The 17,310-nt window shown below is 41.0% G+C and overlaps 1 protein-coding gene across 1 annotated transcript in view; it reads left to right on the plus strand.

Annotated features, from left to right (window-relative positions):
• The window catches only part of FAT4 (FAT atypical cadherin 4), a gene marked incomplete at its 5' end in the record, with an annotated part of 151,727 nt that extends 140,328 nt beyond the window's left edge, over positions 1-11,399 (plus strand). Inside the window, 2 exons of the mRNA XM_067297026.1 lie at positions 3,307-3,568; positions 7,932-11,399. Coding sequence (XP_067153127.1) covers positions 3,307-3,568; positions 7,932-9,814 — 2,145 coding nt within the window. The remainder of the gene's footprint in view (positions 1-3,306; positions 3,569-7,931) is intronic.
• Positions 11,400-17,310: the final 5,911 nt, after the last annotated feature.

The raw sequence follows: 17,310 nt of genomic DNA on the forward strand, positions 1-17,310 counted from the left end.
TATTGCTGAAAAGTTCCCAGTTGATACTAGTTAATGAAACTGAAGGTCTGTGTGACTACAGCAGTTGTCTTGTTTTATTCCCGGTTGTCCAGTCTCTTATGGGAATTTTCAGAACAGTTTCATGCACGTGCAGCATCACCAGGATCTGTTTCTCTGCAAATGGCAGATTTAGACCCTGAGCTTCAGCCTTTCAACCTCCAGTTTCCCTGCGGTAGCATGAGGCGGAGGCATTTTGGCTCTCAGGCTGCAGGAGGTGGGAGCCGGGGTTGGGGAGCCCTCGGGTCGGGGTTGGGGAGCCCGTTGCGAGGCTGGGACGCGCCCGGAGCGCTGCCAGGACCCTGCGCCAGAGCGGAGCGGGGAGGCTCCCGGCTCCACCAGTCTGGCCTGGAGGAGGCGTCACGGCAAAACCCTTCTACCTCGGCACAGAGCCCATGGACCTCAGTGAAACTAGCTCGCTCTTACGGCTCCTTGATATCTCAGACCACTCGCAGTTCGGAAGATCAGCTTTAGGGACTTCTGTTTACAACATTTTTGTTCAGCTTCACAACAGACAATTTTCTGACATCATTTTGGGGTCTTTTAATACGCTTGTTATTAAAAATGTATGCGTTCCATGAAAGCCTGCATATGTTTTTAGTATTAAACTGTGCTAGAGAAAAGCTACGAGCACTGTGACTACCTACCTGACTCCAGTTTTTTCCTCTTGTAATTAACTGATTTTGTTGTAACTGGAATTGGGATAAAATTAGACAAGCAGTAATAAATTAGACATATTAAGACTGTAAGTGGATGAATCATTAAATAGTAAATGTAAACCCCTGCCCTCAGCCAAGAACCCCAAGCCCAGAGAAATAAGCTTTTCTTTATAATATATAGAGTTCCTTAATCCATCAAAGATACAAAAAGTGGCAGATTAAATTAAAGAATGAACATTTTCAGATGGTAAATGCCAAAAAAAGTGGGAGATTCCTTATTAATCATGCTCTTTAAGTCACAGCTGATTTTCTTAAAAATAGTATGTTGCAACTAATGCTGGCAGAAGTAATGGGATAAATACAACAGTTTAAAGGTAAATCCATTTGCTTTGTCTTAACTGAGAATCTCATCTGAAATCAGATTACATTATCATAATTTTAGCTATAAGATCTATGAATCTTACGAATCTTATGGCTAGAGAATGTGGATTACTCATTACCCAAATATGCTAACATGGATGCATACCAAGTTGCAGGTGTCTTAACCAATGCACTATAAATATGTAAAGACTAGTGCATATATTTCAGAGGAACAAGAAGCAGTTTGTTCAGTAAAGGAAACTCAGATTATTAGTAAAGTTGAAGCATCCTTGTATTTGGGAATGTGTTTGGTTTTGCTTTGGTAGTTCATTCTTTTCATTAAATCCTACCTGTCAGGTTCACTGTCATTTAAATAAAACCTAGAAATGGGTTTTATGCAGTATTATCAGCATCAGCCATTTGTTTCAAAATTAGAAATAGCTTGTGCTTCAAGAAACCAAGAATAACATTCCTTATTTTTTCCTGGTTGAAGAAGTCATGAACCAGTCTTCTCTCTGGAATTTTTTATTTTCTAGACGCCATTAGTATATCTTTTATAAGTCTGTTAGCATTAGCCATGTGCAATTTTAAAGAAACAGAACTAGTGCTTAAGAGTCATAAATCACTCTGGAATGGATCAGTTATTGTCAGGTAAATAACCATACAATTCTTCTATAATGTGGAATTAGAATTTACGATTGCATTTTTAATCTTTCTATAGGCCTAGAGTATGTTGTATGATATGGTATATTTATTTTTTTGCTTACATAAAAGGCCAAAAATAGAAGGCGTTATTTTCATGAAGCACGAAAGGCAAAATGACACTAACAAACAAATTAAAACATTAAAAAAGTGTATGTTCTGCCCAGTTACTCTTTTTACAAATACTTTTGATTCTGTAGATGATATTTGATTTGTTATAACAGAGTCTGTGCGGCTGCATTTCCAAATATGGGATTCTCTCTGTGCTGTGTGATACTTCAGACGTGTGCCATCTGTGTTGGCCAATACCAAAAGTGTCCTATCTTTTAGAGGGAGCTTCATCAAAGACTTCCCAAATTATACATTTCAAATACTCTGACGTTTATGACGTTTAAAAATGAAGGGTATGTGTATCTTAACCATTGTGTTTCTTGCTCCAAATGGAGTATGTACTAGATATATTCAGTGCAGGCTGCTGCCAAGATATGAGCGCAGTCATATTAGAGCTGATCTGAGACCTTAGCTTCCTTAGCTTCCAGCACTGAAGAAGTAAATCTAGAGCATTTAGCAGTTTCTGGCAACGAGAGAAGCATTCTTGTAGCTATTGTGTCACCTCGCAGTTTTTCCCAGGTGAAGATTTTTCTTCTTGGAACAAAACACGTGAGACTTAAAGAGCTTTCAACAAGCCCACAAGCTTTAACCTTTCCTAGAATATTAATGTACACACTCTGCATGCTTTTGCATGGTTCGCAGGCCTGATCAAGCTACAGCTACAGACAGAGAAGTGAAAATAGTGATCTTTTAATATGTATGAGCAAGCATGCAGAGTAATAGAGATGAGTATGGAAGGAAATATACAGTAAGTTGAAGAACCACCCTGTGAACTCTATTATTCTGTTGCTTTTGACACCCTGCATACAGCTCACAAGTTTGTACAACCATTGAGAGGTCAGCTAACACAGCAGACTCTTATGCAATATTTGAGAAGCTTGCTTTTTTTTTTTTAAATGATGTTTCACTAGTATATTTTTTACTCCTTTATCTTAAATGTAGAATTTGCACTAATGGGTTCATTTAATACCAAGCCAATAAGAGGCTTAAAATCCTGCATCTCATGAGTCAGTAGAATTCTGTGGCTTCATTCATAGAGGAAAAGCCAAAAATTTTGTTGTAGAATTTAATAGTACCTTTTTTTCTAACAGTTCACAAGTCATCTTTTATTGGTTAAAATGTTTTATGATGTGTGATGCCCTATTTCTGGCTTCTCAGTGGGTTTTTCTTTTACGAGATATGACTGGATGGCAAATTCTAAGTTTTCTACAGACAAGATGTATTTAATTGAGGCCAAATTTTTAGTGCAAAATAATTGATGCTTTTTTAGAACAAAATATTTTGGTATTGGGGAAAAAACGCTTCCTCTTACAACTGAAGCCATGTGGTACTGTAATTGTATTGAATAAGCATTATATTGGTGTGCATGGGAGGAAGGCAATATGTAGAGTATGTCAGTATAAGTTTTAAATGATGCATTTTGCTTTTTCCTGATCAGATAAAAGGTGGGAAAGTGCATTACATATCTGATGCTGGAATTGCTGGGAAAGTGGAAAGGAACATTCCTGAAGTCTACATGGCAGACGGTCAGTGGCATTCGGTGCTCCTTGAGAAGAACGGCTCCAGCACACTCCTGTCTGTCGACAAGGCTCATAGCCGGGACATCCTCCACGTCACGCAGGACTTCGGTGGACTAAACGTTCTTACAATTTCTTTGGGAGGAATCCCACCAAGCCAGCCTTTCAGGAGCACAGTTGCAGGTATTTTTTTTATTTTTTTTAATATTCTGTGCATAAACACATTTAAACAGATAAACTCATGTATATTATATGTATGTATGAAGGGTCTCTATTTGCTTAAAGGCAGAAAATACTGTAATTCTTTATCAGTAACTCATATTCTTCTATGCTTAGTCAGGAAAATTCCAATTTGAAATTACTTTAACATGTCTGAGCAAGGACTGTAAGCTTTGTGCAAACCTCTGTGTTTAATATATGTTGCAGCCTTGTTACTTTCAAGTGCAGGCGTTCCATCAGAAGGGTTTTTTGGAAATGAGGGTGGATTTGCTTGCTTGTCTGTTATGTGAATCAGTGATTAAATAGTTCTGTTATGCTAATGACAGAAGAAAGGACACATTTTTTACCTCGGTCAGAATCTGGAAAATCAAGCCAAATCTGTTACTCAGGCAAAAATGCTAAATAAGAACTTTGTCTCTGTAGGGGTTTGGTAAGTACTGCAGGATTTAGCCTGTTATTAATATGATTAAAATATTTTCTGAATCTCCACTTCCTCCTGCTAACTGCTATCAAATCAAGAATAGGATTTGTTTCTGAGAAACAGAAACCAAGCTCAGTAAGGGGCCACCTTCTGACCAACGTCAAACTGTTAAGAAGTAAATCAGTCTCCCTTAAGAGTTAAAGCAATTGTTTTAGACCCTGGCAAAAGAAATAGATAATATTCACTTGATATTATTACCCCATCAATAAGTAAAGATGGAAGTAATTTTTAGCTACAAACTGAGATATTCCAGACAATGCAGGCATAATTTTTTTTTAGGTTTTTATATTGAAAAATCTTCCTAACTTTAAGGATTATCACCAGATAAAGTAACTAAGTAACTTTGAATGGTACAAATTCACAGTTCACATTTTTTGACAGTTTCCAGTATAAACAATGATATCTGTGCATTGTGAGTTAGTATGAAATGTGGTATGAAATCATATGAACCCGATGATTACCTTTACCCTTTTTACATGTATGTTTTATGAGCAGCATACACACAAAGAGTAAAAGAGGCTTTAGCAAAGCTGAACAAAGAAAATTGAGGACAGTAACTTCTCACCCACTGCCTGATGCTGCAGTAGACAAATTATGAATGTCTGGCTTACATTAGGAATGTACAATCCAAAATCTCTTATTTATATGATGTTTTCTTAATATTGGATTACGTTGTGTATGACATACCAAGGATTTACAAGGGGGAGATATAAAACTCTGCGTGAACTCAGATAGTCAAAAATATCTGAAGTACTATTAAAGGCAGACAGAAACATACATGGGCGACAATTTCAGGGATGTGAAACTAGTGTATCCAGTAATGTTTTCAAAACCAGGTAGACCTGACAAAATCCCAGTTGCTGTGTATCATATCACTGCTGAAAAGGGACCACCAAGAGTGAGGCAAGCTAATTCTCCATTTTGCGTGGTCTCCCACCTGAGCCTAAATCCTCAATTTCCTCTTTATTCAGAAATGCAAAAACAGGAGAAAATGAAAATATAAGTAACGCTGAGAGAAAACACAGCTCTTTCAGAGTGGAAATAATACAGAAATACCATGCTTGCAAAACTTAGGCTCTTTTATGTCACTTAACACCGTATAACTTGCATCTCTCAACAAAACGTATTTTACATTGATACCCACTACTATTTCACTTCTGACATCAGAGGGTGTTCACATTTTGAAAGAACATCCTTTAAAGATGGCAAATCCTTAACACCTCCTCAAACAACCTGAGTGTATTTGCTATTTCATGACAGAGTCAATATTCATAGCATTTATCTCTGCACTAGGCATTTTTACAGAGATTTCCACAATTATTTATGAAGATAGCGTTAATAGTCGCCAGCAATATGTTGCCACAGATGGAATTTTCTCCAACACTAATAGTGCATGGAATATTTGCTCCTTTTTATTGTTTCACCCATTTGCAATGCTTCAGAACCCGAGCAGTGGCATTTTCCTTCTCCTTGTCAACTATTTTTATTGTGTTATGTCTGATACAATTTGCTCTTGAATAATATCTTCCTGTAAGCATGGCACCTCACATGGCATTCAATCAGAAGTTAAGGAGAAAAGAAAGATGCTTCTTACACCATTTGTGCATATGGTAATTGGGAGCATAATTTACAAATGAATTTGTGTGTACCATTTAGTTGCAGCTCTGAGTAAAGGTTGGCGTAAAGTTGCACTTTCGTAAAATCCTTGCAGAAAGGATTAAGTCCCAGGAACACAGAATTATTAGGCTGGCAAAAGGCTCCATTTTCCTGAGACCTCACACACAACTGCACAAAGGCCAGGGATAATCCACCTCCGTGTGCTCTCACGGCACTGAAACTCTGGGTCACAGCTGATAGGGGACTGCTGCAACAAAACTATGGAAAGTTTAGAGAAAGGTCCTTTTAGATTCAGAGACATAAAAGGATTGCCATGAACACCGTGTTTCCTAGCACAATAAGACATGAGGCTTAGCTGCAGCACAATAGACAACTTCGGTTCAGAAACAGGGAAACTGGGAAGAGCACAAGCAAAGGAAAATGGCTAGCTAGAACTTTTTTGCCACCATGGTCAAGCAAGCTGTGAAAAAGTTTCTGTAGTGTGGATGATAAGAAGTTTTAGAAATATGGGAAAAGTAGGAAAAAAAAATTGAAGTTTATTAAATTAAGCCATTTGAGGGAATATTTGGTCAAATTAATTCAAACGTTTTACATAGATTTAAAAGGATGTTTTCCTACAATAACCATTTGAATTCCTGACTTATTTACTGAGCAATGGAGCCTTGCATTTAGCTTCAGTGAAATGGGTCTCTAATTGAAAATTAATTGAGTTAGTTTAAGGATATATTTTTAGAAAATATGTTTCTGTAAAGTCCAACTATTTGCTCACTGGACAGCACTTTAGCAAAATCATTACTTAATATTTTGTCAAAACAATTTTACTTTGAGGGGAAACTACTTTAAAATCAAGATCTGAGAATATAAAGCTTCAGGCTTCCTTTGATGAGTCTAAGTGCAAGAAAGGGAAACTACAATCACGAAAGTATCCCTTTGCATTGCAAAACTCAGATCTAGTCTGGTCACTGAGCGACAGAGTTGAGTTCGTGTGTAGGTAACCTGCTTTTACCCAAAATGCATTTTTTCTTCTTTTTTTCTGTATTTTTTTAATTGATTTGAACTTCATTCCCAGTTTCTAAGCTTGAGGTAGCTATTTCCTAATCTGACAGTAGTTCTTCCTCCCACACAGCATCTATAATTCTTAAGTCAGATCAACATTCAAATTACTTTTTGGTTTCTGATTAAAATTGTTTGATTCTTCAGATTTACTGAAAGTAATTGGAATGCAAAATGTTTTTCAGGGCTTCTAGAAAGCAGGATGTGTTTATTTCAGCATCTTAAATGCAATTTTTGGTACACTTTATTTATTCGCCTAAGAATATTTTTGTTTCTTTGAAATGTTACTAATGAATTTAAAAACCATGGCCAGCTTCAGAATTCTTATTTGTCAGACTTAAGAGAACTAAAAACTTTTTCAAGATATTTTGGTATCATTTATATGTGTCATGCAAATATCTTCAGAGAAATTACTTAATTGTGCTCTTATCTTTAATGTCCATTTCTGTGTGCAGCCTGTGAAAATCATTTGTTTTAAACGGTGCATGTATAAAAGTTACGTCAGAAGCTCTGGGCGCGAGCGGTCTTTAACCTTATTCTGCGTAAAAGTAATTTTCAGTTCCTGTCCAATTTGAACCAAGAAATTATCAAAAGTTTGTGAACCAAATACTCATTAAAACCTAAGAGGAAACATTTAACAAAAGCAACAAAACATTCCTAGTAGCTGAGCCTAAATCGTTAAGTGCAGATTGTTACATTCCTGAAACATCTGCAAATGTGCCATCCTCCCAGCAAAATAAGTGAAGTTACTCAAATATTACAGCAGTGTGATTAATTCCACAGACACAGAGGTATAAATCACAATGCAAGGTAGAAACCCGGGGAAGCAACCGTGCGCTCAGTACACCCAAGATTTACTTGTGAAAACACCGAGGCTTCCTTTCTGTGTGGAACTAATAGCTAATGGCATGATTTACCCTGCATGCTGATTAAAACTGCATCACAAAATAAAGGCTGTTGCCCTCACTATAGCCTTGGGTTTTCTATTTTGTTGTTTCCGTGTTTGTATTGAACTTTTCATTTCAGGGGCTAAGACATATACTAAAATCTTTCGTTCTGCTGATTGTAAGGTTTTCCCTTTAGTGTGGCTGCGATGCTCTGAGCGTTGCCTTCGCATCTGGTGACTGCGAATACGCTGTGTCCAGGTCCCAAAGTGACTGTTGCTTTTTCTCCTAGGATTTGATGGCTGTATTTCCTACATCAAGTACGGTGGAGAGAGCCTGCCCTTCGCTGGCAAGCACAGCCTCGTGACTATATCCAAAACAGACCCCTCCGTGAAGATTGGCTGCCGAGGCCCCAACGTTTGCGCCAGCAATCCCTGCTGGGGCGACCTGATGTGCATCAATCAGTGGTACGCCTACAAGTGCGTTCCTCCAGGAGCCTGTGCCTCCAGCCCCTGCCAAAACGGTGGCAGCTGTGAGCCCAGTGCGCACGCGGGGTTCACCTGCAGTTGCCCTGAGGCGTACACGGGACGGACCTGCGAGATGGTGGTGGCTTGCCTGGGGATCTTGTGTGCCCCGGGCCATGTGTGCAGAGCTGGACTCAATGGAGGCCACGTGTGTCTCCCGTCCCCGCACCCCGCCGAGCTGTCCCTGCCCCTCTGGGCCGTGCCAGCCATCGTGGGCAGCTGTGCGACAGTCCTCGCGCTGCTCGTCCTCAGCCTGATCCTGTGCAATCAGTGCAGAGGAAAGAAGACAAAAGCGCCAAAAGAAGAGAAGAAAACAAAGGAGAAGAAGAAAAAAGGGAGCGAGAATGTTGCGTTTGATGACCCCGACAACATCCCACCCTATGGTGATGACATGACAGTCAGGAAGCAGCCTGAAGGGAACCCAAAACCTGATATAATCGAAAGAGAAAACCCGTATCTTATCTATGATGAAACAGACATCCCGCACGCACCGGAGACTATCCCCAGCGCCCCGCTGGCTTCGCCGGAGCCCGAGATAGAGCACTACGACATTGACAATGCCAGCAGCATCGCCCCTTCGGACGCGGACATCATCCAGCACTACAAGCAGTTCAGGAGCCACACACCCAAGTTCTCCATCCAGCGGCACAGCCCACTGGGCTTTGCCAGGCAGTCCCCCATGCCCTTGGGAGCAAGCAGCTTGACGTACCAGTCCTCCTACAGTCAGGGGTTAAGGACAACATCACTAAGCCACTCTGCATGCCCTACTCCCAATCCCCTGTCTCGTCACAGCCCCGCGCCGTTCTCCAAATCATCGACTTTCTACAGACACAGTCCAGCAAGGGAGCTGCACCTTTCGATAAGGGAGGGCAGCCCGCTAGAGATGCACAACGACGTCTGCCAGCCCGGCATTTTCAACTACGCCGCCCGGCTGGGGAGGAGAAGCAAGAGCCCGCAGACCATGGCCACTCACGGCTCCCGACCGGGAAGCCGCCTGAAGCAGCCCATCGGGCAGATTCCTCTGGAGACCGCTCCTCCTGTGGGGCTGTCCATCGAAGAGGTGGAGAGACTGAACACCCCTCGCCCGAGAAACCCCAGCATCTGTAGCGCTGATCACGGCCGGTCGTCCTCCGAGGAGGATTGCCGCAGGCCTCTGTCGAGAACGAGGAATCCGGCCGACGGCATTCCCGCACCGGAGTCGTCCTCCGATAGTGACTCCCACGAGTCTTTCACGTGCTCGGAAATGGAGTACGACAGGGATAAGCCCATAGCGTACACCTCCAGGATGCCCAAGCTGTCCCAGGTCAACGAGTCCGACGCGGATGACGAGGACAACTACGGCGGCAGGCTGAAGCCGAGGCGGTACCCCGGCCGCAGAGGGGAGGGCGGGCCCGTGGGCGCGCAGGCGGCCGCCGCCAGCGCTGCCGAGGGCGCGCTGCCTGGGAAGCTCGGGCAGCAAGCGGGAAGCTTCAACTGGGACAACCTGTTGAACTGGGGCCCCGGCTTTGGGCATTATGTGGATGTTTTCAAAGATTTGGCATCACTTCCTGAAAAAGCAGCAGCAGCAGCAGCAGCAGCAGCAGCTGAAGACAGCAAAGGTGGTACAACCAAGCCTCTTTCCAAAGACGGGGAAGCAGAACAGTACGTGTAGGCTTTATATCCTGGTGTTGTCCCAATGCAGGACCACGGAACGGTCAAACCATTATATGGTTGCAGAAAAGCAAAGGTCAGCATTTGAACCCCAGGCCAGTCTGATTGGAGGAGACTTTAAAAATAATAACCATTATGCTGCTGAAACAGACTTAAAACATTTTTAATTTAATTATGCCTGGATGAATTTATTTCTCCTGCATGCATTGTATTTGAAAACAAGATATTCAGCATGCAGCTTTTTAAAAGGGTTTCCTATTTACCATTGTTTGGTTTTTGTTTCTTAAATTAATAATGCTTTGTTCTGAAAATGAACTAATTTTTTTTTTTAATTGTGAAGGATGTGCATATTGTCTCCAGCTACTAACGTGTTTTACAATGCAAGAGTATTGAGGGATTTCATTTTCCTTAAGAAGTGCACAGAAGGAGGATGGTGAATGAAGGAATTACAGTAGTAAAGTGTCTCAGAAAATATAGTTACCATATCTTGCAGTTGCTCATATGCAAACTTTAAGGAAGAAATCAGCTTGAGTAATTGCTGGCAACAATGCTGTAAGTCTTACTCCATACAAGAGGTGCTAGAAGCAGCTCAAGCTGGTCAGCACTTTAGGAGTTTTTCTCTTTTCGGCTTGTTTGGTTTTTTGGGGGGGGAGGGGGGGATTGGGATTTTTGTGTTTTGTGTTTGGTTTTTTTTTTTTCTTTTTTTCGACAAAGTTGTGTGAGAGCTTCTGAATCTCTATGGGATATTTTGGGATGCTTAACCCTGTCCCTCCCACCCCCCCAATGCCTCCAGTCGGAATGGAGTGATTGGCGTTTGTCAGCTCGGATCAGCCAGGCAGCCTGGCTCGCAGCAGCAGTGCGGTCAAGGGGAGCAAGGAGAAAAAAGTAGATATCCGCATCTCTTGGCCTCTAACCTTGGCCGTGCTGCTGATGCAGCCCATGTTTCTCCCCAGATTTCATTTTCCCATCTGTACTATGGAAAGGTAGTAATAACACTTACCTACCTCACAGGGGTGTTGTGAGGACTAATTAGTTAACTCGTCTAAAGTGCTTAGACATTATAAAGCACTATAATAAGTATTATCATAAATATTATTAAAGCACTGCCTAGCCCTTGTGACCTTGGAGTGGCATTTTCTGCATTATACGATTTTCTATGATGGAAACTTTGAAAAATTATTTATTGTATAGAAAGTTACTGCACTCTAGCATTTTGGAGCGGATATGAGGGAAAACTGTTCATAGACTCATTAATGTAGCTTACTATTTGTCCCAAATTCCCTAAATTTTTATGTTAAGTAGAACTTCACAAAGCCCTTACATCTTCATGCAGACCTGATGAACCTATCGTACTGTGTAAAAACATCAATTTTTTTTTTTTTTACCTAAGCTGTGTTTTTTATATCAATATTTTCCTATGCTGAATAGTTTTCTTACTTTCAGGGAAGGTAAGAAAAATACTTTTTTTACATTTGTTACTTATGTAACATCCATATTTTTCACATTTTGATAAAATTGTAACATACTGTATGCTTTCTACTTGTAAATGCCAATAATAGAATTAAAATATTTATTTAAAATCTTTAGTGTGTGTTATTGGAAAACTTTTTTCTTTCTCTGTTTTCACTCCTCAATCTTCACTTTTACTAGCTTTTTTTTTTCCTTCAGAAAATGGGCTTTACGTAGCAAGTTGATGGTGTAAAATACACGTTCAGAGTTCAGTCATGGTGAAGTCAGCACTAGCATCACTGTGGAAATTAAATTAATCTCTCTGCAGATTAATTAACTCTGTAGTGCACAAGCCCAGTGCACTTCTTGAAGTTTGGTGTGGTGGTTGTTTGCAAAGGAACAAATTGTGGCAGGGAAGTGGGAAGCTTTCACCATGTCCCGCTTTCATTTCATCAGTGACCTTGGTATTTTCAAAAAGAAGCAGCCTTCAGCTTTCTCAGGGAGTTGGAAAAGTGGTATTGCTGCAGCACTGCAACATTGTTGGACCTGAGATAATGCCCAGAAGTATTAAATCTACTTTCAAACAGGTTTCTAATAACATCGTAATACTGTGTTTTAGCTCGTAGGGGAATACAGGTAACAACCAGTTTTATATTTGTTAATCAAGACTTCCATCTCCATTCAAATCTGAAGATTTCCAATGTGTAGATAGTTTGAAGTGTGAGAACATGCACTTTCTTTAATAAAGCAGCAGTTGAACAAAAATAACTACGCATTCTTTTATATTTATCAAAAAGTAAGTCAAACTTAGACAACTTGCTGGAGAATGCAAACAATGAAGAAGTCAAGACTGCAGGCAAGAGGTGAGCTCTGAGGTTATAATTTGTATTAGTGGTATTTTATTTAAAGAACTTAGAAAATGGTATGCAGTTCTATGCAAAGAATAACAATTCAAGTTTTCCTATGTGTTGCTTGTTTGTTTTAGAGTTTTTTGGTCAGCTTGTCTCTGAATCAGCAATGAGGAATTGACACTCTCTAGCTAAAAGTGCTGCCAGCTTCATTTTGTCCCACAATAGTGAAAAGAAAATGTGCCAGAGTAGTACATTTGTATATAAGTAGTTTCATCTGAAATAATAAGAGATCCACAAATGATTTCTCAGTTTCAGAAGTTGCTGTAATTAAACATCTGTTAAAAAGCTGTATGTTTAGTTTGAATATTATACTTTAATACAAACTGTACCACATCCAAGCAGTGATTTTAATAACACATGAAAACTTTAACAAATGGAATCTTTTGAATGTAACACCAAACACACTGAGAACTGCATTATGCCCGTTAAGCATTCTGATTTTATCAATACATTTTGTTAAAGGAAAATAATATGCAGTGTGGGCTTACACAAAAGGTATGGCATACCTTTCATGTCATTATCGATTTATCAATTTGTAGTGCACTATTCCAAATTCTCCTTTGACAGACAAAAGTCTATTTTACTGTTTTCATTGATTCCCTGTTTCTGAAAAGCACAGAGGTATTTTTGACACTTAACTGTGTGATCCATTTCTGCCTTTTTTTTTAATTCTTTCATTATGTGAATTAGAGCAGGACTCCAAGTGAATCATATGAAACGATCATCTGAAGTTATTAGGGCAGTGAGGAATGCGAGGTGAGCTGCATAATTACCCCGGTTCATCCCCAGAACTGCATGGTTCTGTTTGGAAATCTGGGACGTATTATAAGTCACAAATATCTGGAAACAAAAGCAGTCTGCACCGTGGTCCTTTTCTTCTCACTTCAGTGCTCAGGAGCCTTCAAACACATCACATGTCAGTAATTTGACTTAAAGTGACTGATCTCCCTGCAGTCAAACAAGATTATACTGTTCCTAAAAGTTGTACTCTCGCTTGACTCTTTGTGGGACATGGTTGCTGGTTTACGTCATCAGCTGCATAGAAGACGACCTGTTACTGGATGTTGCACATGTATTACTCCGGGCATAGGATCTCCGCATTTACATGTTAAGATTTAAAATTGTCAAAGCAGACGTTATAACTTCTATTACAGATATAAGATGCTAAGGTAGTTTACAAATAAAAAGTTAAATATTTTACAGTGAGCAGTGAAATAATTTGTGGATAATCTAAAAACAGAATGGCTGCACTGTAAAATTAGTGTCTTGTGTAACTCCTCAAGGTAAGGAAAGTTACTCCTTATGTGTCTCTATTTCTTACCATTAACTCAGTAATTAAGGAACAGTAACTCAGTGCCGAGGAGATCGTTTCTGTCCTCACGTCAACCATATGTCTTTCTCAATAAAGGCCTTTGCGCATCTCCGCAGTGAGCTTTGAGCTCCGGCAGTTTTGTTTTTGCGTTCGGTGCCGGGGTGAGGGGACGAGACGCAGCTCCCTGTGCAGTAAGGTTTCCGGGCACCCCGGCGGGGCAGGGCAGGGCAGGACAGGCTCCCCTGCTGCCCCCGCCTGGGGGTTTTGGCTTTTGGCCCCCTGCTCCCGCAGGCGGGATTTGAGGAGCAAGAACCGGCTGCCGTGAGCACGCTGCATCAACTGACGAGGATTCAGGTACAGGGATTCCCTTATTTTTCTCCCTGCATCTTTGCGGAGAATTACGCTTCAGTGGGAGTACTTCATTTAAAAATGTTGCCATGTAAAAGGCATGAAAAGGCATGTGAAATCTGTAAGAGCCTCCTAATTGATGTTTGCTGTTGTGGATTTTCTTTTGAAATTTGAGAAGGGGAGTGAGGAGAAAAAGAGTATTAACGAGAATTGTTCCTACTTTTTGAGGCAGGTTTGAGGGAAGAAAGCACACAGGTCAGTCTCTGCTTTCTCAGGCTGGTATTTAACTTTTCACCCTTTTATCCTTTTCCATGTCCATCTCTGTATTCATTCGACAGTCTTTGCTCTTTGAAGTCAGTGTTTTGTTCATCCCAATGCCTTCCCTTTGGATTTCTATAAATAGCACCCAACGGGAATGACTGACAGCATGTGTTTATGTTGTCGGTGAGCACCGTGGCCTGTCTTTTTAGAAAATTCAGACATCTGCTCTCAAATGGCTTTTCCTATATTTTGTATGAACCTCACCTTTCATTCAGCCCTACATAATCTTTCTCCAAGCAGCTGGATTCTTAATAACTTTTACAACTTTTTCTTTTTCTGGGTGACTTTCAGGTTTCATCATCCTTCTGTACTGAGATGATCAGCAGCGGATAGAGTGTTTCTAAGTTGGAATTTCTGTTTAAAAGTACCTTTACCTTTGTAAGAGGCCTTCACAGAAAGTAACTCTCTACAGACTCACTCTGCAGTTTTATGGCCATGTGTATTTCATTTAGGAGCATGTACAAAAAATAAATAAAGAATAGCGTTATCATAGTAGCCGGCAAATTTTGAAACAACTTCTAAATGTTCTGGGGAAGAACATACAAATGTAATGCCAGAAAGTTTGGCAACCTGCTAAAACAAAAGTACAGGACATTTGGGTTGACTGCAGTCCTCATTAGGAAGAAAATACTGATAAGCGTGTCTATCTCTAACGATGAAAACTGCCTGGCATTTAACCAACCAAAGATGAAATACCCTGAGCAGAGCCCTCTGACCTGAGTATCTGCCAGACCTGGCCACCTTGCAGGCCTCAGCAGGGATTCACCTCTGAGCAGACCCGCGCCCAGAGGCTCTCATAAGCATGCTTTGTTTTTTTCAAAACCTGTAGCTCAAAGCAAGTTCAAAAGTAATATTGACTTCTACCTCAGACCTAAGCAAAAAATTGATTTTCAGGGGTGTGTCTGAAGTGATCCCACATGACTGTCTGACTTCTGTTCCTCTAATCTCTTGTTTCTTGGTGGGGAAGAAAAAGGCTTCCAATCCACGGTTCCAAGGAAGTATTTCATTTGGGGGGAGGTAATTTTCAGAGGTTTCCACTAAATTGGCTTGAGTTCCTCAAGCCTTTTTTCAGCTCAAAACTCACCAAGGGCTGTTTATAGGAACACTCTGTACAGGGCCTCATGCAAGGGAAACAGGGGCATGCTCTGCCTGGGTTTGTGGTGGTTTTGGATCGTACTGTGGCTGAGCTTCTTGCAGCTCTGCATCATCCCCTATCTTTCACAATCTTCCTGCTTCTCTGCTTTCAGCTCAGGGCAAACTCAGGATCCAGAAGTATGCTGCTTTCCCCCTCTCTTGCATTTGGAAAGCAGTGCTAGCAAGAGAAGGAGAGTGGATAGAAATGGCTCCTTACCCCCAGTAAGCAAGGATACTGAAGTCAATGTGTTTTACTTTAAATTAAATCATCTCAGAGGGAGCGTTTTCAGGGAGTCAACAAAAACTGTCAGTTGAAAGAAAATCAAGATGAAAGTCCCACATCCTGAAGTTTGTTTCAGTCAGGACAAATCAACAACACACCCATTAAAAGCTGGAATGACTACAGTCTTCCTCGACGGCTGTCTGAGCCGGAAACAGAGGACAACGTGCAGTATGTCAGATAACTCGCACTTTGTGGCAACTGCTGTGTTAAAATTGCCAAGAAAAGAAAGGGAAATAGCTGGGGACTGAAATCATGAAGCAGTAGTGACTGAAGATCAGAAACTTCAGCGTGACAAAATGTGCCAAAGTGGATGAGGAGATGCAGCAAGCAGCAACAGAGCAGAGAAGGCAGTGATGGAATAAAAAAATCTATATGTTTTCTGAGGAACCTTCACCTTCATTTCACAACCCCATTTCCACAATCGGCCTATGGAAGGAAACAGTTCAGGTGTGCGACCAGCAACAATTCATTTAGCCTTGATTTTCCATTACTGAAAAATGATGCCAGTAGAAACCGTCTCTACGAAGGAGGATGGTTTTGTGCACACGTACATAGATGGATGCATACACATAGCAACGTACATACGTACACATGCATGCACGTGCTTTCCATATGGCAATTAATACCTTGCAAATTTCCTGGCAAGAGTGCATGACTGGAAAACAGGTTGGCAACCTCCTTCCCCTGCCAACAAAACAGAAAAACAAGCCACTGTTCACAATTCAGTACAATTCTGCGTGTTCTCTTAAAACACTGGGCCTTTTTGTGCAGCCCTTCAGACAAGTAGTAGGGAAAATAAACAGGTCCCTGTCTTCACATTTGTTGCTTTATTTCCCCCAAGTCTTTTAAAAGCCAGAATGTGATTTAGCAATTAGTGTTTGTACTTGCATATCTTGTGCAATTAGCTAAAATAGCAAATTAGGGAATAAGAAACAAACATTAATATAAAAAACAAACATTAATGTAATAGAAAACATGCCAGATGAAAAATGTACGTTGTTGAGTCATTCAAAAAATGTACTTTGGTTTTAATAATCCAGAAAACTGCCAAATATGCATTGTAATTTCCTTTAAAATAATACTCCTTCTTAGTAAGTCTTTATTAAAACAGTTTGTTAAAGCTTTGCAAAGACATTATGTGACAGCAGCTTTTTAATAAGAATTTCCTGTAGTCTGCAGAAAGCTACGTGAGAACTGGAACGGTTTGGCTCTTTTAAAGCAGCTGCCGGTAAGCGTGTAAGAAGCAAAAGGAATCATTTTTACACAGAGCGTTCAGCCAGCCTGTGCAATTCATTAAGATCATTGCTGACCAGACGGTGTAGAGCCGCATAACATTATGGCAGAAAATACCATTCTTGTAGCCGTACTGAGACAAGGCTGATGACGCATCTCCGTCTTGAGCAGGGCCCAGAAGCGATTTCCACCCCTCGGTAGGAGGGAACCACAGCTGACAAGGCATCTTACCGGGAAGGAAGTTTCCGTTTTCATCTTCTGGCAGTTGCAGATACCCTTCCCCTCGCCCACGCTCGCCCACGAGGGCTTTCCAACTTAGGAGGCGAGTGAATAACACCTTGAGAGGGCAGGGGAGAAAAGCCTTGTGCCCTGCTGGCCGCAGGAGCAGTGACAGTCCGTGAGGCGTATTCCCTTGCTTTAGGCCTCTGCTAGAGCGTGCGAATGTCTTCTGCAGAAAGCGAGGGGCGGCAGTGAAGACAGCGGCATATGACGGCTGAAAACTTTCT

This window comes from Apteryx mantelli, chromosome 5, assembly GCF_036417845.1.
Source record: "Apteryx mantelli isolate bAptMan1 chromosome 5, bAptMan1.hap1, whole genome shotgun sequence".
NCBI classification, from domain to species: domain Eukaryota; kingdom Metazoa; phylum Chordata; class Aves; order Apterygiformes; family Apterygidae; genus Apteryx; species Apteryx mantelli.